At 45.9% G+C, this 13,162-nt stretch overlaps 1 protein-coding gene across 1 annotated transcript; it reads right to left on the bottom strand.

The window, feature by feature from the left end:
• Positions 1–6,936: 6,936 nt before the first annotated feature.
• Positions 6,937–11,914, bottom strand: LOC311231668 (piggyBac transposable element-derived protein 4-like; the record flags this gene model as incomplete). Its single annotated transcript, XM_084318296.1, has 5 exons — positions 6,937–7,000; positions 8,352–8,869; positions 9,947–10,550; positions 11,510–11,685; positions 11,777–11,914. The coding sequence occupies 5 exons, from the start codon at positions 11,912–11,914 to the stop codon at positions 6,937–6,939; spliced, it is 1,500 nt and encodes a 499-aa protein (XP_084174422.1).
• Between the last annotated feature and the right edge of the window lie 1,248 nt (positions 11,915–13,162).

Raw genomic sequence — 13,162 nt, 5'->3', positions numbered from 1 at the left:
AAACACAATCTAATCTATGGTAAAAGAGATTACATTACCTAAACTACTCTTACCTAACCAAAACAGGAGAAAACAATGTCCAAAGGAAATGGCAGCTCACCCCATCTGTGCTTCCTGAGAAAGAGAGAAAAACACATTAATTATACAGAAACAAAGGCAGAATATATACAAAAACAAACTATAACTAACAATGCTCTCTCTGTGGCCATACACACACAAGGAAATTACTACTAAGCACCAAAGGCCAATAAACGAAATGCAATACTGTCAAAGTTACAGGTTTACCAAAAACACAACAGGCCTAGCCTCATGCCAGAGAGAGAGAAAGACTGAAGTGAGAAGCCATGTTTTAACAGGTGTGGGGTGATCCATGATTGGGTGGTGTGGATTGAGTGTTGGAGTCTGGAAAGCCATCCACCAATCGGTGCTGTGTTGCAATAATGGAAGGATTGGCCTGGCAGGGACCAATGGTGAAGGGAACAATGGCTGGAGGGAGGAAACAAAATGGAGAACACACACACATGGAGACACACACTGGGGAATATATACATTGGGATGTAACACCCCCATACATAAGACAAAAACATGTTCGACACCTAACACCAACTAAACATGTTTTTTTTTCTTTTTTTCTAAACAACGAGATAACATCCCCGAGATAACATGTACTCCAAAACAAAGAGCTTTGAAAAACTAGCAGTTGGTACAACCACACGGGTCAACAATGACAGAACGAGTTGACGGCAAGAGAGACTGAGTCGACAGCAACAAAACGAGTCCACAGCAACATAGACCGAGTAGACAGCAAAATAGAACAAGTCGACAGCAATATAGCAATATACAGTAGAACGAGTCGACAGCAACAGAGATTTAACTCCGAGATAGAGCATCCGCCAACACATTCTCAGACCCCTTCTTATGCTTTATGCTGAGGTTATAATTTTGCACTATGAGCGCCCAACGCATGAGGCGCTGATTGTGGTTGTACATCCGCGACAGAAAAACCAATGGGTTGTGGTCGGTGTATACTACCACTGGTAATACGCTCGAACCGACATACACCTCAAAATGTTGCAACGCATACAACATAGCCAAAGTCTCCTTTTCAATAGTGGAATAGTTTAGTTGATGTTTGTTAAATTTCCGGGAGAAATAACAAACCGGGTGACTGACACCATCGTGATCTTCCTGTAATAACACCCCTCCAGCTCCCACCCCGCTGGCATCCACCTCCAGCTGGAACGGCAGGGAGAAATCTGGAGCAGAGAGAACAGGGGAACTGCATAAGAGAGCTTTAACACTATCAAATGCATTTTGACAATCAGCTGTCCAAATGAATGGTTTGGACGGGCTACACAGGCTAGTGAGAGAAGTGACGACAGAAGAAAAGTTCCGGCAAAAACCACGGTAATACCCAGCCATCCCAAGGAATCTACGCAATTCCCGCCTAGTAGTAGGCACTGGAAAAGTTGTGATGGCAGATATCTTTGCATCCACCGGACGCACTTGGCCTTGTCCTACCTGCTTACCAAGATAGGTAACCGTAGCCTTGCCGAACTCACACTTGGCAAGGGTAAGGGAGGCTCCAGCCAAGCGGTCAAAGACAGTTTGCAAGGTTGTCATGTGGTCACGCCAGTTGGTCGAATAGACAACCAGGTCATCGAGATAGGCATTACAATTTGGAACACCAGCCAGGACTAGGGTCACCAGTCGCTGGAAAGTGGCCGGGGCATTACGCATTCCAAAAGGCATTACAGTATATTGCAAAAAATTGTCAGGAGTAACAAACGCCGAGATTTCCGAGGCACAGGGGGTCAAAGGGACCTGCCAGTAACCCTTTAACAAATCTAGTTTGCTAACATAGGTGGCAGATCCAAGGTTGTCAATACAATCTTCCATGCGGGGCAGTGGGAAGGAATCAGGCACGGTGACAGCATTTACCTTTCGGAAATCAGTACAAAATCTAGGAGTTCCATCCGATTTGGGAGCTAACAAGCAAGGTGAACTCCAGGGACTGCAACTTGGCTTGGCTAAACCATGTTTTAACAAATAGTCAACCTCCTGTTGCATCATGGCCCTCTTGGTGATGTTAACACGGTATGCATGTTGCTTGATAGGCACAGCATTGTTAACTTTAATACCATGGGCCAATACAGAAGTACAGGAGGGAACATCACCAAACAGAGCCATGTAGGCCTGAATCAAATTTGTGATGTCCTCTCGCTGCTCCTCAGGTAAGTGTGCTAAGTGAGTGGGCAGGTTCAATAACATCTCAGTGTTGGACAATCTAGCACTCTGATGGGCTGCATTGCGCAACTCCAAGCCATCTACATCCTCACCACTAACGTCAGGAGAGTCCGGAACTATTGGAGTTGAGGCAACAGCAGAGACGGCCAGTCCGGCTGTCTGGTCTGAGGTCTTCACCTGCACACTATCTCTGGAAAAATATGGTTTAAGCATATTGATGTGGCAAACACGAGAGTGACGTTTACGATCAGGGGTGCAAACCACATAGTCTGTATCACTTATCTTCTTGTCTATTGCATACGGTCCGGAAAAACGAGCGGAAAGAGCAGAACCAAGGATAGGTAACAGGACTAGAACCTTATCACCTTGCTGGAAAGATCGAGAAACAGCTTTCTCGTCATAGTGCCGTTTCATAGTTCTCTGGGAAGAAGAGAGCGCTTCTTTTGCGAGAGAGCACGCCTGATGCAGTCGCTCTTGAAACTGGCTAACAAAATCTAGAACATTAGTGGGTGTGCTGGCACCCTTTGACATGAACCGTTCTTTAAGAACTTTCAGAGGCCCTCTAACAGTGTGCCCAAAAACGAGCTCAGCAGGACTGAAACCAAGAGACTCCTGTATGGTCTCTCGCGCAGCAAATAGAACAAGGGGGACACCCTCATCCCAATCTTTCTCTGTGTCTAAGCAATATTTACGCAGCATGGACTTTAAGGTCTGATGCCAACGTTCTAGAGCCCCCTGAGTTTCAGGGTGGTAGGCACTGGACACTATATGTCGGATACCCAGGGACTGTAACACTTGCTCAAATAACCTAGACAGGAAGTTGGTGCCTTGCTCCGTTTGTACTACCTTAGGCAGTCCAAACGTGGAGAAGAACTTCGTCAAAGCCTTAATTATTACAGGCGCTGTAATTCTGCGAAGAGGGATAGCCTCAGGGAAACGGGTGGCGGTACACATTATTGTCAACAAAAACTGATTGCCGGCTTTGGTCCTTGGCAACGGACCAACACAGTCAACTATGACATGTTCAAATGGTTCACCGACCGCTGGTATAGGACAGAGGGGAGCAGGTGGGATTACCTGGTTTGGCTTTCCGGTGATCTGACAAGTACTACAGGTACGACAGTACTGTGCTACATCGGACTTCAAACCGGGCCAAAAGAAATGTTGAAGTATTCTGTTGTATGTTTTAGTGACTCCCAAGTGTCCAGACCAAGGGTGGTCATGGGCCAAGAACAGTACATGCTGACGATAAACTGCAGGGACAACAATCTGATAAACAGTGCTCCAGTCTGGTACCTGATCTGGTAGCCCTATCTCCGATTGTGCATGCTCTGCCAGTCTAGTACCATGGGACCTCCATGTACGCATCAAAACTCCTTCATCCACAAAATAAGAATGCAACTCTCTCCTCTGTTCTGTTTCAAGAGAAGAGAAACATTTTGCAAGAGAAGGGTCAGCCTTCTGGGCAGTAATTAGCATTTCACGAGTAACGGGTAACTTCAATGCGTCTGAACTAGTTACAGTTGTCTGTGGGGGTACCTTACTATGAGTCGGTGGTTTGTCAGCGGTATCAGAAGTTGGAGCCAGCAACTCCTCCCTGACAAAGGCTGAAGCAAAAACAGAGTCAGACAAATTAATTTCATCACCTCTCTTTTTCAATTGAGCCCGAGTGACAACACTTGCAGAAAAAACTTCAGGGAAGTTCTGTGACAAGTCATCAGGCAGAGAATCTGTGTCTGGGTGATCCAACACTTCCAGCACAGCGTTCACCTGTCCTCCAGCTAAATCATTTCCCATGATAAAGGAAATGCCTTTAACTGGCAAGGAAGGTCTCACCCCTATTTTAAAGAAACCAGTGACCAAATCAGATTGTACATGAATACAGTGTAACGGGGCTGGCAGGAAACCCATCTCAATACCTTGAACTAGGACACTAGAACCACAGGAAGATTTCTCAGACAGAGGTAGTACATCAGAGAGGATAAAGGATTGTGAGGCTCCAGTATCTCGTAAGATCTGAACTGTACACTGATCTTTTGGATCCCCTGTCAAGGAAACTAAACCCTTGGAAGTAAATGGCCTGAAACAAGGATCGAGAACATCCTGATCATTGTGCATCTGTTGATCGGAATCAGGTGCCATTTTAATCAGACCAACCCCTTTGGGTTGTCTAAAGTTCTGAGAGGACGGTTGCTGCTTACGTTTCAATGTTAAACAGTCAGAAATAACATGACCAGATTTATGACAGTAGTAACATGTCCGCTCCTCTTTTGAGCGTGGAGGTGACATTTTTGGTCGGGGTGTGTGAATTCTGAATGGTTGGTGACAGAAGGTCTCTGAGAGAAATCATGGGGGAGAAACGAGTCACGCCTATCTACAAACACAGTTTTATGGGTTAGCGCAAACTCATCAGCTAATACAGCAGCTTGCTGCAGAGTGGACACTTTCTGCTCACTCAGGTAAATTACAATACGCTCTGGCAAACGATTCTTAAACTCTTCTAATATAATGAGTTCTCTGAGAGAGTTAAGATCTGAGGCCTTGCTTGCTGCACACCATTTATCAAAGAGAGTTCCCTTCTCTCTAGCAAACTCTACAAAGGTCTGGTTGACAGCTCTCTTGTGACTGCGAAACCTCTGCCTATAAGCTTCGGGCACAAGCTCATATGCACGAAGGATGGCAGCCTTCACAGTATCATACAATAGACTATCTTCTAGGGAAAGTGTTGAACAAACCTCTTGGGCTTTACCAGTCAATTTGCATTGAAGCAACAAAGGCCAGACCTCTCTTGGCCAGCGCAATGAAGCAGCAATACGCTCAAACACATTAAAATAAGTATCAACTTCTGTCTCTCGGAACGGAGGCACCAAAGCAATGTGTTTACTTATATCAAAAGTGTGTGATGAATAAGCTGTGGAGGAGGACATACCCGGGCCTTGTGGAGGAGTCGGTGTAGCAGCGTTGGATTCACTCCTTAGGACTTCCAGCTCCAACCTCCGCAGTCTGAGCTCTTTTTCCACTTCATGTTCAAGCTCCAACCTACGAATGTTAACAGCCCTTTCATTTTCTGCCTCAAGCTCCCTTCTACGAAGCCGATACTCCGCCTCACGTGCTTGTGCCTTCTCCTGAGCCTCCATCTGGAGACGTGCTATTCTAACCTTGACCTGGGCCCCTTCTCGAGACCCAGTTGACACAGGAGAGGTCAAGTGAAAATGTGGCAATGTGACGTTCACACCTGCCTTTTCAGCACCATGGGCTTGCTCCCCAGAAGGCTGTGCTTCCGTAGGTTCACCAGGAGGACTTGCATGTTCATCAGAGACCGCAGGTAAAACAAGCGTCCCCTGCTCCAACAGCTTATCTACCACAAGACACCTGATATCCTGCTTAAGATGCTTCTGTTGAACCGAGAGTTTAAAATGTGTGGCAATCTCCACTAAGTCTGCCTTGCGGCAGCTATCTAGCGCTTCCCAAGTAGGATTGCTCAAGAATTTCCCCAGATCAAAAGTACTAACTGCCATTATTATTTTTTTTACATAAATGCCATTTTTACACACAAATCAATTAATTACTATACAAGTGTAAACAAACACAGTTCACCAAATCCATCAACCAACAATTGAACACGGGTTACAAGATCCAGGCAGAGCCCCCATTTATGTTACGACCCCTGTGAGTCTAAGGGTAAAGGGCTGTAACATAACAGTTGGTTGACAGAAAAGATGGACCACGTTTGTAAACAACAATGATATTTATTGGTAGATGCAAAGGAAGCACATGTAGCTCAGGGGTGAGCCCAGGCCAAAACAACAAACAAACACCACTATACTCAAAATAAACACAATCTAATCTATGGTAAAAGAGATTACATTACCTAAACTACTCTTACCTAACCAAAACAGGAGAAAACAATGTCCAAAGGAAATGGCAGGTCACCCCATCTGTGCTTCCTGAGAAAGAGAGAAAAACACATTAATTATACAGAAACAAAGGCAGAATATATACAAAAACAAACTATAACTAACAATGCTCTCTCTGTGGCCATACACACACAAGGAAATTACTACTAAGCACCAAAGGCCAATAAACGAAATGCAATACTGTCAAAGTTACAGGTTTACCAAAAACACAACAGGCCTAGCCTCATGCCAGAGAGAGAGAAAGACTGAAGTGAGAAGCCATGTTTTAACAGGTGTGGGGTGATCCATGATTGGGTGGTGTGGATTGAGTGTTGGAGTCTGGAAAGCCATCCACCAATCGGTGCTGTGTTGCAATAATGGAAGGATTGGCCTGGCAGGGACCAATGGTGAAGGGAACAATGGCTGGAGGGAGGAAACAAAATGGAGAACACACACACATGGAGACACACACTGGGGAATATATACATTGGGATGTAACAGTGGGATATTCAATATACATATACAGTACACATATGACTGAGGCGTGGAGGAGAGACTGTGTTCCAGCAGGAGGAGAGGCTGGGTTCCAGCAGGAGAAAGAAGCAGACGTATCTTTTGAACAGCAGCAGCACAATCATTTTTGGAGTTCTTTGGAGCTGTTTTTTTACGTTAGAATATGAGGCGAGGTGAGCCCCGTGTGATGTGTGTGTCCCAGCTGCACAGACACAGTATGTTTGGAGAAGACGAAGAATTATACGGGATGATAGGAGTGGAGTCGGAGTCGGACATAGAATCAGAGGACGAAATTGAGGATGAGGACCCATCCGTTGTCCTCGACAACGACAGCGATGATTTGCCTGGGACATCGACCAGCACAAGGACAATGGGGGACAAAGGCGTGGAGGAGAGGCTGTGTTCCAGCAGGAGGAGAGACTGTGTTCCAGCAGGAGGAGAGACTGTGTTCCAGCAGGAGGAGAGGCTGGGTTCCAGCAGGAGGAGAGACTGTGTTCCAGCAGGAGGAGAGACTGTGTTCCAGCAGGAGGAGAGATTGTGTTCCAGCAGGAGGAGAGACTGTGTTCCAGCAGGAGGAGAGACTGTGTTCCAGCAGGAGGAGAGGCTGAATATGAGGCGAGGTGAGCCCCGTGTGATGTGTGTGTCCCAGCTGCACAGACACAGTATGTTTGGAGAAGACGAAGAATTATTATACAGGATGATAGGAGTGGAGTCGGAGTCGGAGTCGGACATAGAATCGGAGGACGGAATTGAGGATGAGGACCCATCCGTTGTCCTCGACAACGAGAGCGATGATTTGCCTGGGACATCGACCAGCACAAGGACAATGGGGGACAAAGGCGTGGAGGAGAGGCTGTGTTCCAGCAGGAGGAGAGACTGTGTTCCAGCAGGAGGAGAGACTGTGTTCCAGCAGGAGGAGAGGCTGGGTTCCAGCAGGAGGAGAGACTGTGTTCCAGCAGGAGGAGAGACTGTGTTCCAGCAGGAGGAGATATTGTGTTCCAGCAGGAGGAGAGACTGTGTTCCAGCAGGAGGAGAGACTGTGTTCCAGCAGGAGGAGAGGCTGAATATGAGGCGAGGTGAGCCCCGTGTGATGGGTGTGTCCCAGCTGCACAGACACAGTATGTTTGGAGAAGACGAAGAATTATTATACAGGATGATAGGAGTGGAGTCGGAGTTGGAGTCGGACATAGAATCGGAGGACGGAATTGAGGATGAGGACCCATCCGTTGTCCTCGACAACGAGAGCGATGATTTGCCTGGGACATCGACCAGCACAAGGACAATGGGGGACAAAGGCGTGGAGGAGAGGCTGTGTTCCAGCAGGAGGAGAGACTGTGTTCCAGCAGGAGGAGAGACTGTGTTCCAGCAGGAGGAGAGACTGTGTTCCAGCAGGAGGAGAGGCTGTGTTCCAGCAGGAGGAGAGGCTGTGTTCCAGCAGGAGGAGAGGCTGTGTTCCAGCAGGAGGAGAGGCAGGAGGAGAGGCTGTGTTCCAGCAGGAGGAGAGGCTGTGTTCCAGCAGGAGGAGAGGCAGGAGGAGAGGCTGTGTTCCAGCAGGAGGAGAGGCAGGAGGAGAGGCTGTGTTCCAGCAGGAGGAGAGGCTGTGTTCCAGCAGGAGGAGAGGCTGTGTTCCATGATCAATTGTGCCACTCTGTAAAACAGTTGCGGTCTAAAATTAGACAGAGGGCGACATCGCACCTCTGGCATTTCCACGCGGTCAGATTCCTTCTCCCCTCCTTGGTGCACCGGACACAGGTCTTACGGCCAGCGGTGGCTTTCTGGCTCTTGTCCGCGCCCGCTGCGGGAGGGGCGATGGGAACAGGGAGATGGCTTGCGGTCCTGTCAAGAGGAGCTCCTGTGCTGTCCAGTCCACACAGCTCTCCCATCATCACTGAAATGAACTCCTTGTGGGAGAGATGCGCTTCCTGCTTCGCCTCACATATCTCGCAGTGCAGAATGTAGGCGTTGGTGGTAGCAATGTCGAGACAGTGGAAGAAGATGGTGCGATACCACCAGCCAGTTCTCCGGTGGGTCGAGTAATACTGGATCAGCTGGTCGGATAGGTCGACTCCGCCCATGTGTTTGTTATACTCTATCACAGGGGTGGGGCACGGAAACCAGACAACCGACCAGGTCCCATCGGCCGCCTTGACCCTCCTCTTGACCTTCTGACCAGGAGGTGTGATTGCTGGGTGGATGGTGGAGCACACAGACACCTAGATAGAATAGAATAGAAATGAATCATTAGAAATTTGACACTACAAATTGCTCACAGTAGACATTTAGACAGAACAAAGTCACGAATAAGAATAACAAATACATACATACATACATACATACATACATACATACATACATACATACATACATACATACATACATGTGTATGCATGTGAATGAATGTTGGTGGTGGTCGGAGGGGCCGTAGGCGTTGATTATTCGCCACGCTTCCGTGAGTCTGCCTCAGGGCAGCTCTGGCTGCAATTGTAGCTTACCACCACCGGTATGACTGTGTATGAACGAATAATGGACTCTGTGAAGCGCTCTGAGTCAGAGCAACAGTCAGTCAGAGAAGAGCGCTATATAAATCCAATCCATTATTATTATTATTATTACATACACAGGGGCGTAGCTGGGGGGGGGGGTAGCTTAGGATGATTCCAAGGGCCCAGCACTGAGGGGGGGCCCAAAAAAAAAAAAAAAAAAAAAAAAAAAAATGTTTAACTAGACATCACTCAGGTGTATTATTGATGCTCTCATTGATACTATGTTTGTTTCTGAAGTGTGTGTGTGTGTGTGTGTGTGTGTGTGTGTGTGTGTGTGTGTGTGTGTGTGTGTGTGTGTGTGTGTGTGTGTGTGTGTGTGTGTGTGTGTGTGTGTGTGTGTGTGTGTGTGTGTGTGTGAGATATATAGAGAGAGAGGGGGGACTTTGCTAGACTATTGCATTGGTCCATTCATTGAAGATGAACGCAATGCGACATCCTTTACTAGGCTGAACTGCTGATCCGAATTTATAGGTAAAAACCATATTATGCGTTTTCATCAATAAAAAAATGGCCAAAAGAATTTCGCTTACGCGTGCTCGCATTCACTGGGGGCCTACAAATACATTCTTTCATGGGGCCCAGAATCTGGAGCTACACCCCTGTACATACATACATACATACATACATACATACATACATACATACATACATACATACATACATACATACATACATACATACATACATACATACATACATACATACATACATACATACATACATACATACATACACACACATACATACCAACTTTGTGTCCTTCCACTTCACGAAGACCAGGGACCCCTCTCTGATCCAGCGGATGAGACCTCTCTCACACTTCATCCTGAGGGCATTAGGTCTCCCCTTGGGAACTTCTTTCCTGCTCTCCCTGTAGGTTCCACAGGCTCCCAGCTTCATGGCCAGCAAGTCCTTGAACAGCTTGGGACTGGTGTAGTAGTTATCAACATAAATGTGATATCCAGTCCCAAGCCATCCTGGATCAAGGAGGTCCACAACAGCATCATATGTGATGCCGTGTTCACTTGTATGAACGTGTGCCTTCCCTAGGTAAACATTGAAGCCGATGGTGTAGCCGTTATCCGAGTCAGCGAGCACAAACAGTTTGACCCCCCATTTGGTCGGCTTGTCCTTCATGTACTGCGTCATGCCGGTGTGTGCCCTCGTGGCCACCATCCTCTCATCCACTGCCAGTTGCCGCTTAGGGTGGTAGTGCACCTTGCAGGCCTCACCAATGTCGAGGATGAGCGGCTTGATGCGGAACAGTTTGTCGTGTTCCGGTGTTCCCTTCCTGGCGTCGTTCCTGGCATCCTCCTCGGGATCGCTCAGGTGGAGGTTCCACAAGATTGACCTGAAGTCAAAGTCATATTATAAGTCATATAACGACACTATAAACATAAGTAACATATGGGACCAGGGCCGGACTGGGGAAATAATTCATACCGGGAGATATAGCACGAAATATAGCCCCAGTCAGGCCACTTTTTAAGCGGGGGGTCTGGGGGTCCCCCACCAGGATTTTTTTTGTTACAAAGACTTAATTTCCTGCATTCTGGTGAATTTTAGTGCATGTGAATCACAAACTAATGAGCCAACAATTGCTTAGTACAATGTACTGTTATGAACCTCAAATAAAACTGTTGTGGCACTAGCAATGCTACTCTCTCCACCTTCAAAAAGAAAAAAGCAAGAGCACAACATATTTGTCTATTTACTATTATAATACAGTTAACCACTCTCTCCACCTATTCAAACAGAGCAAGAGCACAATACCATATTCACTTTACTGATGCACTACCCATCAACAGTTAGTTAAAATAGCCCTTACACAAACATTAAATAACAGACCTTTCATTATTACAAAACTACCTGGCTCACTGCCTGGCTGTTACAGTATTCTGCAGAGTGCCATCTGCCATTCCATTCGCCGCCTCCACTGTCAATCAGTTGTATCGCCTGGTCCCGCCTCCACCAATCACAAGCGGCAGCACGGCTCCATTGTGTGTGTGTGATCCGAGGGAGAGAGTCAGATAGTTCTCCTACTCTGTCGCAGACAGTGAAATCCTGGTTGTTCCCCATCCACCTAGGTTATCTAACTATCGCGCCGCGCCGCCGCCACAACTAGAAACAATTAATGGCCTGGCAAAAAAAAAAAAACGATAAAAAAAAAGAAAATTATAATATTTTTTTTTAATTATTATTTTTTGTATCTGTGCAGGCCAGGCCACCGGGAAAACTCCCGGTGCTCCCGATGGCCAGTCCGGGCCTGTATGGGACACGATGTACACTATACAGGAATATATATTATACCTGAATCTGTCCCGGAACATAACCATTCTTGGTAGGGGCACAGAGAGAAGGTGTTTGACCCTCCAGAAGTCCTGGAGCGCAGACAGTGGGACGAGCCCCATGTACAGCAGCAGGCCGATGAACTTGTACAATTCATCGGCCTGGACATCCTCCCACTTGGTCTTTTGCCCCCGTGCCTGTATATTGTATTGTAACTCAGTTAGTTACATTTTACAGGAAAAAGCATTTCATATAAAACTACAGCTAATAAAGAAACTTGAAACTTGCCTGGTTCTTTGCCGCGTTCTTGTTAGTGTTGATACACAGGGTCTTCATGGTATCCATGGAAAAATACAGCATGAAGAGCTCCTTGGGTGTATACGTGGCATGGGGGTCTAGCTGCGGTCCTGGGGGTCTGCGCGGCATGAACCGGAGGGGCTGAGGGGCTGTATCAGGATCATTGTCTGTCTTCCAAGGCGTCTGATCTCCTGCCTGGACTGGACGTCTTGGCCTGGCCCGGGTTGTCCTGGGTCGGCGTGGAGCAGGCTGCTCATCATGTCTGCACATAAATGGCACACACATTGTACATATAAAACACTGCTCATACAACACACACACACTGTATATACACTCAATATTCCATTCTGTATATATTGCGTACAACGTCTGCAAACCTAGTAATAATAAAAAAGCAATACACATCCATAATAAGTCTCTCACCTGTCTGGGTCATTTCTTGACCTGGATCGGGCACGCCCTGCCCCCCTAGATGTCCCAGGCAAATCATTGCTGTAGACAATGACATGTAAAAATACATTATTTTCAACTTTTATGAACAGAGTAATAACTAAAACAAAAGCAGTAATAATAATAATAATAATAATAATAATAATAATAATAATAATAATAATAATAATAATAATAATAATAATAATAATAATAATAATAATAATAATAATAATAATAATAATAATAATAATAATAATAATAATAATAATAATAATAATAATAATAATAATAAGTCTCTCACCTGTCTTGTGCCCTCCTTCCATGTCTCACAGAACTGGTTGAAGGCAGAGTTTCTGCTCCTTCTGCTCCTTCCTCCTCCTCACTGTAGAAAACAATAAAAAGCACATTATTTTCAACATTCAACAAGGAATCTCTTGATGCACACTTACCATGTACACTTATCATGTACATTCACCATGTACACTTAGCATGTACATTTATAATGTACACTTGTCATTTACATTCATCATGTACACTTGTCATGTACATGTACATTCATCATGTACACTTGTAATGTACATTCATCATGTACACTTAGCATTTACACTTAGCATGTACACTTGTCATGTACATGCATCATGTACACTTAGCATGTACACTTATCATGTGCATTCATCATGTACACTTGTCATGTACATGTACATTCATCATGTACACTTGTAATGTACATTCATCATGTACACTTAGCATTTACACTTAGCATGTACACTTGTCATGTACATTCATCATGTACACTTAGCATGTACACTTATCATGTGCATTCATCATGTGCACTTATCATATGAAAGCCTTTCTTTGCCTTTCATTGTCGTCATGATCAGTGGACCTTTCGTCACCATCACCAACAAACGATGGATCATCAACGTTGTCATCATGATCAGAACC

This window comes from Notolepis coatsorum, assembly GCF_963971535.1.
Source record: "Notolepis coatsorum genome assembly, chromosome: 7".
Classification (NCBI taxonomy): Eukaryota; Metazoa; Chordata; class Actinopteri; order Aulopiformes; family Paralepididae; genus Notolepis; species Notolepis coatsorum.
The sequence above is the reverse complement of the archived record's forward strand: the minus strand, read 5'-3'. Positions and strand labels throughout refer to the sequence as shown.